A 16,615-nucleotide genomic window follows, 5' to 3' on the forward strand; every position below is an offset into this window, starting at 1 on the left:
GATTGTCAGTTCTGGAAAGTTTCATAAAATAACTGGCTGGCTAGAAAAAAGGAACTTTATTAGAGTCCCTGCTGAAAGGGAAGCACAGCAATAGCTCAGTGCTAATGAGTCAGTGGAGAATCCATGGGGGATTCAAACAGTTTGGTAGCTCAAGCTTACACTTTGTTGGGGACCTTACAAGGCACTGAAGAATCTAAAAGTGAGGCTCCAGCCTATGGGCAACCAAAGCAAGCTATGGGTCCTCTTGCTTCCAAAGCCAAGTATTTCATAAGGCAGCATCCTTTACCTCTTCCTGGATGTCAGATATACAGGAATAACTCTCCTGGGAAATAGATCTCTCTGCTCCTGCATTATGGCAGGGGAGCTGCAAGCTGTATTACTCCTCATGTCCATTCCCTCCTGCCTCTGCTCTGAACAGCACCAGCAACACAGGAAAGGCAGAAACCACCACGCTTCCAATGAGTGCCTAGGGCTGGCAGCTATGGCAGGGAGCTTGGCTGCTGATAAGCCCAACTTCAGCCTGTTTTGGAGCAGCAAATCTTCTGGGTGGCTGGAGCAGGAGCTTGGTGACTGCCTGAACTCTGCTACCTATCTCCTTTCCCATCATTTACTGGCCATAAAGCCTCCGCTTTTCTTGTAAATCTTCATCTGTGATCAAGGGACTTCCTTGGTGCTCACTGGGTCTTGCAAAGCTCTGCTGTCATCTCTGTAAAGCTCAGTCAGTGTTACCCATGTTAGCGAGGGCTCAGCATTGACTGTTCAGAGTCAAAACAATGTCAGAGGCATGGGAGCACCCAAGAGAGGGGAAGATACCCAGGGAAAAGCAGTCTTCCTGATGGTGTGGGGTTTGGGCATGGTGGGGAGAGGAGAGCAGCTACACAAAGTTGTGTGGGTGGGAGCAGCCAAGGAAGTGGCATCCCCTTGGGGTGAGACATACCAGTACTTGCCTTCTTTGCCACAAAACAAAGCACAGGTGCCAGAGAACAGGTGTGCAGCAAGCATCCCAGCAGCATCCTTTTCCCCTTTGTTGGAACACTTGAATATAGTTTCTAGCAAGAGGAAAGTGGATTTCTTGTGCTACAGCACCTGCAACTTAAAGCTGGACCTCTGACTGGCACCCAAGAAAATTCCCATAGTATTGCCTTGCACTGCTACCTAACTGCACTGTAGAGCCGTGGGGGCTCCAGCCCTTTGGTCAGTAAATTTTCTGTCCAGGGACTCAAAATAAAATACTTCCTTGGGCCAGCATGAAGGATCAGCTCTTTATGAGTAACACCAGTGTGCAGGCCAGAAGAGCTGGAGATGGTGGGTCAGAGCATGGGCCCCAAACAAACAGTCCTAAAGATGGGAGAGGAACTGGAGCTGTGGGTGATACAGACTCAGCAAATGGTTGGGCTCAGGAAAGCGTGTGGTGAATTATTGATGTACCTGATTCCAGACTCTGAATGAGCAGCATCAGGGGCTGGGCGGGAGGCTGACATTTCACATCCTTCCCTGGGGAGAACAGGTCTGTCCATGTTCTCTGGGAGGAGGAGAGCTCCCTCCCTTGTGAAATTCAAGGCTGTAATGAAAGAGACAGGGAGAGACAGGGGAGGAATAGGGAGCAACAAATGTTTAGATGAAGAGGGAGAGGAAAAATAGATTGATTTGTCTTTGAAATAACATGCTAACCCCCCAGAGACAGGCTGGCTAGCCACTGCATTGACCTTGCTTTGATTTGAGTCTGGATTATATGTTTTATGCAGTGAAAAGTCAGCTCGTTGGGAATGAATAACATCCCTGCTCAGGCTGAAGTCTAAAATCCTCTCTATTGGCACCGTCTGGGGACGACGTAAGTAAGGACACTCAAGGTTGTCACTAGGTGAGCTCCGCAAAGACTGGTGGCAGAGGGAGCAGACAAGCTGGGGTGCTGTGTCCCAGCTTTCATGCAGGCTCCCCCCTGCCTGAGCAGACCCAGTGGCTGCAGGGGTCACGGGTGCTGTCAGAAACTCCTGGGCAGTCAGGCTGCTGTAACACCAGGTCCCACAGCCTCCATCATTGGAAGTGTTCAAGATCCTGTTGGACTGGTCTCTGCCGGGAAGGCGTGCTCTGCCTTGGGGCAGGAGGGTACTTTGAAATGGCCCCTTGAGGTCCCTTTGTGCAGCCAAGGAGGAGCAGACATGGACAAAGACCTTCTCATCCCCCCCTATCCTGCTGCTGCCACAGCGAGCAGAGGGCAAAATGCAGTGCTCACATGAGCTTCCTGTCGCAACAATGCCTTATGGAGAGTGAAATGCCCTTCAGGGTTAAAGAAATGGGGACATGATTCCTGGGACATAAACAAATCTGCGTGTAACTGCTGCCTTTGACCAGGGCCTGCCACCAGTTAGCACTGATTATCTTGAACAAGACAATGGCAGCAAGAAACACCTCAGCCTTCAAGGAAAACCTTTTTCTGACCTTCATCGATTAGCATGTGGCTTACTCACTAAAATGGAGATCTCTCCTTGCAGTAGCTCTGCCTCCTCTTACTGCCTGCCTGAGATCTGATTCCTTTCCTACGAGTCCTGTGAAGGAGACCTTGGGCTTGGAGGTACCTTGTGGCATAGCAAAGGCACATAATTATTTCCTGTTCCCTAATTACATCGCCCTGTTATTCCAGGAAATGTACTCTTGCTCTGTCAGTAAGAGTAAATAGGAGATCTCTGCAATGAGGGAACAACCAGTAATGGTCTAAATGTGACTGAACTGGAGGTAGAAAGGAACAGGGTTTAGATTCTTAAAGTGCTGAGAATAACAGAGTAAGAAAACTGAAATCAGAGATCTGTGAGCTCTGCTCTTCCTCAGAGGTTTGTCACTTAAAAATAGTCAGGATAAAAGAACTGGACTGTATTTCTGGGGAAAATTCTGGGACAGTGTCCTGCTGGACATGGCACCAAAGTAACCAACATGGCAGGACAGCAGCACTCTCTGTGCTGAGCTGGTCCCAGGAGTCCTGCCATCATCCCCTGCCTGGTGAGGAAATAGCTCCCTGGATTTTGGGGTGTCACCTCAGGCGATGTATACCAAAAGATCTCACTTTAAAGAGACCCCACGTAAGAGCAGAGCAGAGCTCCCTGGGAATCAGCACTGCCTCTGTTCCTTCAATTGCTCTGCCAAAGGCCAGGTGTGCCACAGTACCTGGGACTTCTACACCTGAGGACACTGCAGTGATATGTGGGGTGAGCATATTTACTACAAGGCTTGAAAAAGAAAACCCTGATGCCCTCGAAATCGTCGGGCTCTGCTGTTTGCTACCCAGCTACTCATCCTGAAGGTGATTTGTGGGTTAGACTGGGCGGTGGGTTAGGATGGGCGCTGAGGCCGGGTGTCGAAGGATGGATGCTGGACACCTCCGGGAGAGCGGTGGCATCTCTTCCTCTTCTGGGGACGCAATCCAGTATGTCCCTCGCCTCCGCCTGGGGACAAAGCTCCGTGGGACGAGGAAAGGGTGACCCCGGGAGACCGCAGGATCCCACACCATCTCTCTGCCCCGCGGCGCTGTGTGCCCCCACTCCCTCGCAGGTGCAGGCCAGAGAGGGGTCGATGGGGGCGGGCAGGGGGCTGCGGAGTGTCCCGCCCCACCAGGGGCCGGGTCCCGGCCGGCGGGACCACCCCCTCCAGTCTCCACCCCCGATGCCCCCCTCCTCCTCCTCCTCCTCCCCGTCTCTCCTCCCCTCGCCCGGCTCAGTCGGTCGCAGCCATGGCGGAGGGAGGAGAGGGAGAGGAGCTGCTCCGCCCGCCGCTGCCCGCCGGCGCCCCGGGCCCCAAGCGCTTGTGCTCCCGGGCCTGCCCGGCGGGGGGCACCGGGGCCGCTCACCCCCGTCCCGGGGCCGCGGGGACCGGCGCAGGGCCGGGGGCGGGGGCCAGCGGGGCCCCTCCGGCGCTGGCCGGCTGCTGCCCCGCGGCGGCGGCGGGGCCAGCGGCGGCGGGGGCGGCGGGTCCGGCGGGGGCAGCGGGTCCGGGGGGTGGCGGTGGCGGCGGCGGGGCGGGCTGCCTGCTGCAGCCCGAATCGCTGCTGGACGCGGCGGCCAAGCGTGTGGCGGGGAGCTGGGCCTTCGAGCGGGTGGAGGGCCGCTTCCAGCGCATCCCCGAGCCCGTCCAGCGCCGCATCGTCTATTGGAGCTTCCCCCGCAGCGAGCGGCAGATCTGCATGTACTCCAGCTTCCAGCCCGGCCGCGCTGCTGCCGCCGCATCCCCCGCCAGCGCCGCTTCGGGGGGACCCTCCGCCGCCGCTGCTGCCGCTGCCCCCGCCCCGGCCGGTGAGGAGAGCCCCGCCGCCGGCCCGCCGCCGCCCGCTGCCCCCGCCGCCGCCCCCTCCGCCGCGCCGCAGGGCGAGGGGCTGCCCTTCCGCCGCGGCATCCGCCTGCTGGAGACCGGTGCGGTGGACAACGTGCTGCAAGTCGGTGAGTGCCGGGACAGGGCCCCTGGGGGCTTCTGTCTGTCCGTCGTCCGCTCCCCCTCCCCTCTCCTCCCCCGCCGTCGCTCTCCTCATCCCCTCCGAACACTTCAGCCTTTTGTCTGGCGCGGCTGTGGTTTGACAGGAAAATCCTGCCCCGGGGGCAGGGACCGCCTTGTGCTCCTCTGGGAAGATGCCAGGTTAGGAGCTGGGGGTGGGAGGGCTGGGGATGATCCCCCCCGCCCTCCTCCCGGTGGGATGTCTGTGTCCCGGTGTCACCGGCAGCCGTCCGTAGCCTGAACACCGTCCGTCGAGCCCCTTGTGAGTGGGAAAATAAAGGCATCCCCCACCCCCCCGGCGCCCTCCCAAAGCGCTCGTCGGGGATTTGTATGGAGGCCATGTAGCACTGCCGGCTCCCCAGCTCCCCCCTCTTCCCCCCCCGCAGCGTGGGTCCTTCTCACCCCTGAGCACCCACCCCTGGGGGTCCTGGATCTATCACCGCGAGGTGGATTTACCAACATAACGCGTCTCTCTGGCAGCGCGGAACGTTTGCCTTTGTCCTCTCCATCGGGGGCTCTCCCCCTTTGGAAAATCTCCAGTGGGGAAACAACTCCCCCCACGTTCCCCTTCCCACCCCCGCTCGGACACCTTCAGTGGGACTGACTGGTGGAAAGCGAAGAGAAAGGATTGGGGTGACAAGTTGGGTGGGCTGGTGGGTACCACTGGTCGCCTGGTGCGATGCGCGTTTTGGGGAGGGATGTGCGTTTTGGGGAGGGATGCGCGCGGCCTTCTCGCTCTCGCTTGGTGACGAAGGGGCCGTGGGAATGGTGGTGGGAATAATAGCATCGTGTTTTCCCTCCATGGGCAGGTGGCTTTTGTGTGCGCTGGCGGAGGGGGATTGTCAGAGAGGAAATGTTCCTCTTCCTTACAATCCCTATCCCAAATCTACCCTATATTTGTAGATATGCAAAGAGAAACAAATTGTGGTGTTTTACATAAAATAATCCGTTCCTGCTTGTTATTGGAAGTGACTGAAATGCGCGTTCCCGTTAAAATGACATTAGGCTGGAATTTGTTTTGCAAATGTGAAATGTAAATTCGTTTTGTGCCAGAGTATGGCGTGAATGAGTGAAGGGAGGGTGGTTTTTGTTGTAAGGAATGGTTAGTTCGGCTGTGTTTATTTAAAGAGCCCTTCTTCCTTTTGGGGAAAAAGGAGCTTAAAAAAAATCCTATTTGGTACAGTTTACATTCAGAAGAGCGTTATCAAAACATTTTCCATTTGAGACGTGGAAATAGGAGACAGCAGAAGAATTCTCCTTCCACCTCTGAGGATATGCAGTGAAAATTCCTGTAACACAAAAGGTTTTTCTCTGAGGATATGATTATACCCCTTTTTTTGGGTGAATTAATATTTTCTAAGAGCTGTGTTAAGATGATTAATTAATGTAAGTCTGTTTAAAATACTTGGAAACTCAGAACAAAGTGATTTTTTTTTTTTTTTTTCCCTTTTTTTTTGGGGGGGTGTAGCTCTACAGGAACTTTAAAATTGAGGGGAGAGAAAATAATAGCTTACTGTGGGCAGTGCTTTATTTACCTGCCCAGAAGGTGTGTATACAATGGGCAGCTGAGGTGGGAATGGGAGATGGAGGTTGCAGTTGCCTAAAACCAGGACTTTTCCTGTACAGAAGAATTTTCAAAATCTTTAAAAATGTATTTTTCTTTGAAATGTGGCTCTGATAAGGTTTTAACCAATGCTGGGGAGGAGTTGGGTAGGTGCTGGAGTCAGGTGCGTGTGGAGCATGCAGAGCAACCCCATCCCAAAGTGACATCCAGCACTGGCATCCAGTATCGCGCCTGCCCCATCTCCCTGCGTGTTCTGCTGCTGTTTTGGATGAGCCAGAGGATGGGGAGGATGGTCCTGGCTCTAGTGTTTCATATGCCCTGACAAGTCTAAGCCATCTCACCAGCTCTGAAATCGGAGCTTGAGCCCATTGTCCTCCGATACGTCAGCTTTTTAGACGAAGCAGCATGTTCTGGAAGCGCTGGCCACAAAGTCGGCGTGGGATTTATTTCTTGTTTTTACAGTGCGGAAGGGGCCTGTGGGGTGCTTGCTGTGGGAGTTTGCCTTTGGAGCAGAGGGGCTTCAGGTCTGGGCTGTAGCACAGCTCCTCTTTGGATGCCAGCGAGCGGGTGATGTGGCATCAGACACCTCTGTTTGTGTCTCTGGAGCAGTCCTGAGCCAGAGGAGGAAGATTTACATCAAACAAAAGGCTGTGAAGGGCTGCGTGTTTATCCGGGGCGGACGAGAGGCATAGCTGAGGTGTCCTCCGCCAACTTTCCATGTCCATCCTGCGGATGCTGCTGGAAGGTGAGGTGGAAGAGCTCCAGCCACCGGAGACACAAACACTTTGTGGCTGCCTCTGTGTGTTTGCAATTAAGATAGGAACTTGGTTGTCAGCTTATATGGGAACCATTATGTCTTGGAAAAAAAATAAAAACCCAACTCTGGCTTACTTGGTGCTCACCAGCGCTAAATCAAAACTACTGTTTCCCTCTAAGGGTCTCTTTAATGAACACCGCCAGCTCCCAGCGTCATGACCTATGGTTTGCACGGTTGAGATTTGCTGTTAATAAAGATCAGATGTTTGTACAGTTGTGTTTCTGACTCAGACCTGCGAAAAAATAAGAATTGTACGCATGTGAAATTCCTTCTGCCTGTGGTTGGAAAAATCTCTTTGAAAAACTGAAACCCAAAATCCAAGAGGAATGGCCTTCTGGAGATGGAAGGTGGTGTGGAATGGTGAGGGTTGGACTCATGGGGACAGAATGCTTTGGGCTCCACCTCCTTTGTGCTTACAAAGCTGGCAGGTCCGCAAAAAAAAATGTATGCCACATTATCAACCAATAATTCCTTCATGCTTAGTAAAACTTAAACGAGGCTTAAACCCTGATCTCATTGGAGTCATTAAATTGATTTTTTTTTTTTTTTTTTTTCTACTCAAAGAAAGATCTTGGATGTTGAACACAGGCATCTTTGTCTTCTTAAAAACTGCTTTATTATTATGTGTACAGATCCTGTCTTTGTGTGTGTGTGGTGTGTGGGTTTTTTTTTTCTTTTAATTTTTAGACAAATGACAAAAGCATGCAGGAAAGGAATGCAGAAATGCCAGGCTTAATATAAAGCATGCAACTGCACTGCATGCCGGGAATCCTAAAGGATACAAAACCTTTAACGATGGCGGTTAATTTTTAACAAGTTCACTCGCATAAATATTTATGAACAAAAGTTTTTATGCCATTATCTCTTGGGTTCTTAGAGAGAGAAAAGACCTTTGGTGGGTTTTGACAGCGGGCTGTGATCTGGCAGAACAAATTCATGTTCCTCGCCTGCACTCCCCAGTCTGATATTGCACAGTTTGCCCCTCGAGTTGTCACAGCTGCCAATGGGTGGGCGAGTGTCCGTGGCAGTTTTAGGTGGGAATTATCCTTTTTCATTGCTTTTATGATTACTGGTGAGAGGAAGTACCGAGCTTTCTGTTGTTCTTTGGGTTCTGACCAACTGCTTAGGAGCCTGTACGGTGTGTGCAGCCTGTGGCTCCTTACCCGCAGATAAGGCTTTGTGCCCCAGTGGGGAGGTATGCGGTCCGGCCATAAGTACATAGGCAGAATTTACTTTTGCTGTTAGAGTAACAATGAAGCAGGGCTTTAAAATGCACTGGCTTTGTAAACACTTGGAGGGAGCCTGGTTTTTTTTCAAACCTGCAATTAATTCCGAATACTTTATCTGATGCTTTGCAGGTCAGTCCTGGGTACCTTCCTGGAGTTCCTAGTCAGTGGTGTTTAGGCTGAACATCCAGGCACAGGGGCTTTTCTAACCTTGCTTACACAGCCATCTGCCTGGGCAGAGGTTAAGATAGACCTGACACCTGTAAATGATACCTGTAAATGCATTATAATTTGAGTTGTTCTGATTTGGAAGCTTTTTGTTACACTATAGTTTTGTGCTTTTGCTGCTCTGTATTTGCAATGATGCTTGATGAAAATCAGTTTCAGAAGTAAAAATACCAGTGGGTTCCTATGCTCATAGCATGGTTGAAACAACTTTCATTTCTTTTCAAAACTACTTTTAGGGTTTTTTCTTTTCTAAAAATGTCCACGTTTAGGCGAGGATTTAGTTTTCCTCCCCTGTGAGGTCGTAAGGGGCAGAGTCTAAATTTGTATCCAGTTGTTTTTAATAGTCTAGGTGGTGTGCTGCTTTATAGAGCTGTTTATTTTGGGGAAAACACTTTGATGGGGCTCTCTAGGGCCAGTTGTGGTTGCTTTTGTTTTGTGTAAAGATCAGCCTCCTCCTGGGTGTAGGTTTAAGGCTGTATCCAGCAGGAGCAGGTTTGGAAGGAACAGCATGGGTCATGAAGCGTATTCTTTCTTTTTTTGTACATTGAAACCTGGTGTCTCATGTCAGGCTGCTGCTAAGGGAGTTTGGTTTTCCTCGGTCCTCGTAGTTATTGGGTGGGGTGGTTGTTGTACAACATGTTTCCAATTTGATAATTAATTTTTACTTTATTTTTCTTTACGAGTAGATTACGTTATCCTGCCATGTATATTACAATACTTTAAACCACATAAAAGGGTCTGGCAGAGGTTCATTAGCCCTATCCTGATGAAAACAGTTGAACATTTTAAATATACATTAAGCCCTTTATGTTTCCAATTATTTTTTTCTTAACATATATAATTAAAAGAAAGGCATTAAAACTTCAGATCTGTTTATTGCTGTTCCCTCATAGGCAAGGTATTTCTTGAGCATGTTGTAGACTGCATTAAAGAAACTGGAACTGGAGATGATGAAAACAGCCAGAATTTCTTGCTGGTCATGCAGAGAGAGCTAGGAAAACTTTGGCAGCTGGAATTTTAACATTTTAATTTTTTTTAAAAACAGACTTATTTATTGGTTTTTGAGTCTTTAAGAATGTAAACAGAACTTCTAAAGCTGGGATGTCTTTTTAACTAGGAGGGGAATTACTGCAGGCAAAATTATACTAGCTTGAAGAGGCTAGAGACCTGAAAAAGAAAGCGCAAGAGATTAAATATTTAGTTCCGGCTTTAAGAATAAATGGGCTTGAAGCATTTTTCAGAGAGAAAGTGTGAGAAGTTCTGGTTTCTGGCTTGAGCAGGCAGAAGGAGTTAGTTCTCAGCTTACCTGAGCTTTTATAAGGCTTAGCCCAGGTGACAATCTGGCTCTCTCCGCTTCCAAGACACGTGTCGTTTACAGCAGATTTTAATTTTACATCTAGAGGGAATCTTTTAGGAAATATTTAACTGTGCTAAAACTGGAGTAACATAAAACACATGTGCCTGTGTGCTTTGTTTCTGAAGCTTTTTGTGAGGGAATGTGCTTTGCTGTTATTTGACGCTCACTTTGATGTTAGATGTTTTATGATTAGTCCCTCTAACATCAGATAGGACTTTTGGAAAACTTAAATGAGCTTGTCTCTCCAATAGCTCTGTAAAGTCATACTTAGCTGCCAACCATCTCTTGTGATGTGAGAGCTTTTAATTTTCTTTGGAAATGTATGTATTAAAAAAATATAATCTTGGTAGCATTAGAGTGAAAGAGAGAGTTTGTAGAACTATGTGTTGCTCTGGTGTATGTGAAGCCCTTGGGGGAGGTGGCAAGTCTTTGGTGGTTTCATGGTTGCATCCTGCTCCTCTTTCCCAGCAGGAGATCTGCTCCTGGCTGGGGTTAGCTCACCTTGGGGTGGATGTACAGCAAGGTCAATGCTGTATTTGCCATTAATTTTTAGGGGTTTTGCATTTAGATGGCACAGAAAGCTCCGTGTTTAGCAGTTTCAGTGAGAGAAAAGCTTGTTGCTGAATGATGATGCTTCATGCTTAAAGTGGTAAAATCTTCTGGAGATGTGGTGGTGGTGGTGGTGGTGGTGGTGGTGTTTCTCCCTGGGGGTGTGAGGTGTTGGTATCTGTTCCTCTGGACACACTTTGTGGAGCAGACTTTGCATTAATTAGGTCTTGGGTGAAGTGGTGGGGAAGGGGCTGTTGGTTGCTTCCCTATCTCCTGCACTGCTATTTCTTCTGGTGGGGCTGCCTTTTTCTTTTTTTTTTTTTTTTTTTTTCCAGGGGGCTTGGGAAGGATGGTGCTGAGGTCCTTTCCTAGTTTTGCTCAGGAGGAGGCGGGTGATGGCTGAACTTGTTTTTTCCCATTGATCCCTCTATCTGTGGCGGGTGTTGGTGTCTTCATTTTGCAAGGAGCTGGAGGTGTGAAATAGCTATCCTGAAGGCATTGAAATGAACTTCTAGGATGTCTTACCTTATATTTGGTACTATCTTAAGGAGATTATGTCATGGGGTTGTCAAACTCCTGTTCTTCTGGGCTTGAGAGGAGCAGAGAGAAGTGGCTTCTCTGAGTAACTGGTTCCTGCCACTGCTGAATCTTGGCTTTTTCTGGCATCAGCATCAATAGAAGTCAATTAGTTTTCCCATGAAAACAAAAACTTGAAGACACTAAACCTTGGCTATGTTAGTAAGTACCATGAGACGAGTCTGCCTTCAGTTTGGAGCCAGTTTTGGAGTCAGGATGTGTGATGGCAGTGGGGAGCTCTCCCTACCCCTTGGCAGAGCTACCAAGGTCATGGAGATGCTCACTTTCATGCTTGGAAAAGGAAAACTGAGCCCCATTTCATTTTTGACCTGCCTTTTACAAAGGCAGGGTCTGGCTTACAAGCTTGACTCCTGATTTCTTGTGCCTTTGCAACAGGAGTTGGGAAGGGGCCTGATAATGTCTCGCAGAGAGGCACAGATTGTAAAACCATTTCTTGAGGGATGTGGAGGGGAAAAAGTATATTCACATTTCTACACTGAAATGTCCCAGGAGCAAAAATTCAGTTTTTCAAAAGCTTTTTTTTTTTTTTTTTTCTTTTTCTCCAAACCTTATGTTTAAATATGAACATATTCCACTTGATGTGGTGGGTGTTTTATTAAATGCTGAGGATTCACCTGTGAACAACACCACCACATTTCTCTCCAAATGGATTTTCTACCATCGCATTTTAAGAGCATTTACTTTTTTGTCTCAAGCTTAAGGCTTAGGATTTTGTGCAGGATTGGGGTTAGCTCTTGTAGAATGCTGCATTTAAAGTAGTGCACAAATTAATAATAAAATCCTGGGCTTTTACTTGTCGCATTCTAGGTGCACGTTGCCAGGGATTTTTTTTTTTTTTTTTTTTTTTTTTTTTTGGCATTTTTTACATCATTAAAAACAAAGCCACAAATGTGCTTAGGAGGCAGATTTGCTGGGATGCCAGCTCAGAAAGGTTGCGTGTGGGTATGCCAGTCCAGTTTGTTGTCTGCAGGCGTCCTGCTGCTGTTGCCTGGGGGCTAACGTGGCAGAGGGGAGGTCTGCATCCCCCTTGCCATGCCCCCTTTATTGTCAGTCATTCCTCACAAGCTGCCTACACCCCTCAGCTCCTTTGACTGGGAGCTGATGATCATTATTGAGGTTCCCTCAGTGTGACGTGGTGTGGTATCTGCCTGGCTGCTGGCTTTGCACCTGGAGACAGTGCCCATGGCCCGCAGCTGCTGGCAGGGAAGGATTCCCCGTGGGAATGCTGGAGACTTGGTGTCTGGGACCTTGGAAAGGTCAGGACAGGCTGTGCTGTCCGGGTAGCCCTGACCTCCATCCTTCATCTGATGCTGGCTGGTGGGTGATGGCTCAGGATGCCAATCATGTGGCTTTTAAAGGCAGGGATGGCAGGAGGGGCTGTGCCCTGGCTCTGGGTGTGTGGCTGCCTTGATGAAGATGAGTGCCCTGTCAGAGGGGTGGCAGAGCAACAAATGGGTTCCCGAGATAAGTAAAATCTGCATTAATGAACTACTATGGCTTTGGATGCCAAATTAAAAGAAGTGTGTCTGGAGAATGAAAAATAAATGTATTTTCTGTCTCACTCACTGGTTCTCGTCTCTTTTGATTTTCTTTATCATCAGAAAGAAATTTTTAATTTTTTTAAAGCCAGTTGTGTTTATTTTGGTAACAGTTCATTGGCTGCTCTGTGTACAGAAGCTTTCTCTTGAAGTACTGAAACTATATTAAAAGTGCTTTTGGCTGTCATCTTTTATTTTGCTTCTCCTTCGTTCTTTTCCCAAAGCTGGGTCATTGCTGTATCAAATGCTCTGAAACTGTCTGGTAGCATTTTCCCTGTGGTGCTCTGTATAAACTGGAAATAAAAAGAGAAGAAATTGCAGGATTTGGATTTCTGTAGATTTTTTTTTTTTTCTTTTTTTTCTTTTTTTTTTTTTCTGTGTGTGTGTCTCATTGAAGTCTGAGCAGCTGTCTCCATCCGCACAGCCCACCGATGGCATGCACAGATCTGTTTCTTGTGATTAAAGGCAGAAATAATACCCTAGTGTTCAGAGAGGGGCTGGGGGGAGGGTGAGTGAGCACCCGAGCACCCAGGGTGCAGCTCTTCTCCCCCTAAGCCTGTTTGGCCCAAGGACCAAGGGAGATGTTCCTCCCTACATCCTCATGGCTTTATGTCCCTGAGAAGGAAGCATCCTGTCCCGTTGTCCTGGTTGCGGAGAGCTGCCCTCTGTAGCATCCCCACCCCAGGGTGGGCTCCTCCATCCTGACCTATGGAGGCCCCTGGGATTTTTTTTAATTCTTTTCTAAGGATGTGGAAACGTTTCGGTGGCGCCGCAGCCGCTCGCTACCAGCACACTTTGAAAAATACCCAGCAAGTGTCGAGCATCTGTCTGTGAAGGGGGAGGAAATCCCCCCCCGTTATTATTTTCTCCCGATTGTCCTCACTTGGTGTGGCTTTGGCTATTATGGGTTTGTAAAATAGAACTATATATGACCTTTTATCTTACAAGAAATAGGTTAAGCCATTTTTAAAGAAAGTGGTGGAGTCAGCAGTGCTGCTGAAGGAGCTGCTTTCGCATGGTTGATAGGCTGTGAAGCCGCTCAATGGACTTTGGTTTCAGAGACAATATCTGTTTAAATTAATCTTTGTCAGATACATGCCACTGCAGACAATTCAAATTCCATTTGCTTTCTGATCTCATAACAAAAAAGCACCTTACACTGGTTCTTTTATCGTAAAATTAACTTTTGTCTGTGTGTCCTGGAAACAGGGGTGGCATAAAATCTAGTTAAAAGGCTCTGTTATAGGAGGATTCTGTTTCTTTGTAGAAGGCAGACTTTTTTTCCCTTCTTTCCCCTGCGTGCATTTAAAAAGAAGACGAGTGTTTGAGATGGATTAGGGAGAATGCCAGCAGATGGACCGATTCTGTTGTTGCTGCTGGCAACCATCTAAGCAGCCATTTTGAACAATGCTGATACCGGGGTACTGATAACACAAAGATGAGGATGGGATAAATATCCAGCTAGTCCCTTTCTCCCCGCCTGCTCCTCCTCCGTCCCTTTCATGCTGCTGCTGCAGCCCTGTTATTAGAGAACCCGATTGTTTCCAAAGAAATGCATCATCCCTTTAGCTTGGCTGGTGGATGTCTAGTGTTGCTTATTGCCTTGGTTATCCTCACGGTTGGTGGAGATGCTGTCAGATCAGCCTTTCCCAGGAGTGCCAGCTGCACAGGTCCTAAAGGGAGTGGGATGGGTGGTTTGCAGTCGTGAAGGTCTTCTCTCTACCCCAGTAAAGCATAAGGTGTTGGGCCTTTCCATATAAGTGGGGACAGTTTCCATCCCTCTTTGTGCACAGTTTAGTGCTTAATTACAAAGTGTGTTGGCTTCTGATGGGTGGTTTCTAGCATTCCAGGAGATGCACCATGACCTAAAGGAATTTGAGATCTTCTTTGTGCCAGAACAATTAGTTTTGGCATCAGTGGCCTGCTGTCTCTCTGATTTGTTGGGAAATAACCCTTTCATGGGTCAAGAAAACCCAAGCAAGCTTCATCTTTTCCCAAGAAGAGACAAAAATTTTGCTGGAGTTGGGCTGGGATGAGCATGGGGGTGTTCTGGGAAACCTGCTGGGCTTTGCCCTGAGCTTGCTGTAGTGTAACATAGTTCTGAAGGTGTGATCCACAAAACTGGGCAGGGGAGGCCAAGTAGCCATGGCTGTTTGGTACAAGCACTTCCATGGGGCGTCCAGGAGCTTGGTAGAACTGTGAGATACCTTGGATGGGAGATGTACCTTTGGGTTCTGGGTTTTGTGGTTGTTCTAGGAAAAGCAGGGACAATGGGCTGGGAGACAGCACGTGGCCTTTGGTTGTCTGAACATTTTGGTGTCTGAACATGCTATGCATAAAAGCAGTCTGTCCCCAAGTCCTCTCTAGGTAGGGCTGTCATGCCGTCTGCTGCAACCCTCTGCAGTGTTTCTGCTGATGGGGAGCAGCAAGTGGCCCAGGCTGGCAGAATGGGCATGGTCTTGGGACCAACACGCAGTATTGATGCTGCTGCCTCTGGTTCTTGGTCAGGGATTTGCAACTGATATCCTAAGTGTAGGTGTTTAAAATGTCCCTGGTGCTGCAGGACCATGGGTGAGGAGCTGAAGGTGAGCAGCAGTGAGCTGCTCAGGCTGCAGAGCACGGGCTGAAACTTCAACCTGTTTACATTGCAGCATCTCTGAGACCTTTCTGCATGAGGTGATACTGCAGCATTTTTGCACTTAAAACTACTTTGGGGTTAAAACCTGTACAGATGAATCTCATATCTGAATAGAATCATAGAATAGTAATTATAAACAGTAAATGAAACTTTACTGTAAAGCAGCAGATGTAGAATTAAAAAAGTTGGACAATCATTTCATGGTTTCCCTTTTCAATTTGTCCCCCAGGTCTGTTAAATTTTGAGGAAAATCTTGTATTTCTTCTTTTCCTGTTGGGAAGAATCTTCTCCCTCTTGAGTCTCCCCTCTTAATTCTGCCTTATTTGATCCGAAAGGTGTGAGCTAGCCATATTTGATGTACTTGCTAAAAAGAGGGACAGCTGGCCTGCAAGTTGCAAATAAAGGTGTAAGATCACTTTTGTAAATACTGTTGTGGTGTGTTGGGAAATTGTTGAGGTCAGGTAAACTCTCTGAAGATGCAGACTGAGGGTCTCTGCAGATTGGCTGTCTCTGAGGTCAGCTGGCATAATTGACAGATGCTACTAGTGAGCTCAGAGGACTCCAGCTCCTGGAGTGGTCCCCATCCAGCTCCTCTGGTGGTGGCTCCTGCAGTGTTGTTTAACCTGTTGCATTAGGAGATAACCTCTGGAGGATGGATGAGGAAAGAGTGCCAGTTTTAAGAAGTTACCTTCTTTGAAAGGTGGTGAATAGGATGAGTAAGTGTCCCCTTATGGCCCTTTGGCTCATGATGAGGTTGGGTCTTAAAAGCTCTGGCAGGTTTTGATGGAGAGGAGCTGTGATCAGTGTGTGACCAAGTGTGATTGTGAGCTTGTTGGCTTTTGGTGTGCTGCTTCTGTTCTCTTCCTTCCCACTGTGCAAAATACTACCCACCAACAGGTGCAAAGAAGGTGCTTGTGAGGATGACCAAGAACAGGCAGTGGGGTTTGAAGTGCTTTTAAGCTCTATTGACTAGAAGGATGCAGAGAGGAGCTTAACCTTCCCTGGATGGCATGGAAATGTGCTTCCTAGAGCTGTCTCCATCTCCATACCTTGAGTTTGACACACACTGCCTCCTGTACCACATCACACTACATAAAATTCAGGTTCTTTGGTTAAACCCTCATGGATGTTACTAGACATGGCTTAGCTCCTCACCTTCCACTATAGAAAAGAGACTGGGTGATGTGGGGGAATGACTTCATGGGAATTGTCCAAATTTGGTGTTTTTGCTTGAAAACATTTTTTCAAGAAGGATGAGTTTCTGAGTACTTAGGGGCCTTCCTGAAAACACTGATGGTTTGTTCTTTTGGGCTTGAGTAATGCATGTGAAGTGGGGCTTAGGCAAAAAGGACCAAGCCAGATGAAGTGAGCACTGGGAATGAGAGCAGTGTTATGCTGGAGACCTTCTCCTGGGCAAATGAAGAATTCAGATGCCGTGTGTTCCCTCTGCCAATGTTGTTGTCACCCAGCACTGCTGGTGTCCTGGAACAGCTCTGGGGATTTGCAGAAGGGCTTAGCAGGTCCGGCTGCCCTTCATGTGGGAATGCCATGTTTTGGAGAGTATCCCCAATGGGAGGGAGATTGATTGCTTTCCATGGGTGATGGTTTGCTTTCCGAGTACCCTG

The 16,615-nt window shown here is 48.4% G+C and overlaps 1 protein-coding gene across 1 annotated transcript in view; it reads left to right on the forward strand.

The window, feature by feature from the left end:
• Positions 1-3,693: 3,693 nt before the first annotated feature.
• The window catches only part of ZSWIM5 (zinc finger SWIM-type containing 5), a 97,708-nt gene continuing 84,786 nt past the window's right edge, over positions 3,694-16,615 (forward strand). The window contains exon 1 of the mRNA XM_071750295.1: positions 3,694-4,424. Coding sequence (XP_071606396.1) covers positions 3,722-4,424 — 703 coding nt within the window. The 5' untranslated portion in view covers positions 3,694-3,721. The remainder of the gene's footprint in view (positions 4,425-16,615) is intronic.

Source organism: Heliangelus exortis, chromosome 8, assembly GCF_036169615.1.
Source record: "Heliangelus exortis chromosome 8, bHelExo1.hap1, whole genome shotgun sequence".
Lineage (NCBI taxonomy): Eukaryota > Metazoa > Chordata > Aves > Apodiformes > Trochilidae > Heliangelus > Heliangelus exortis.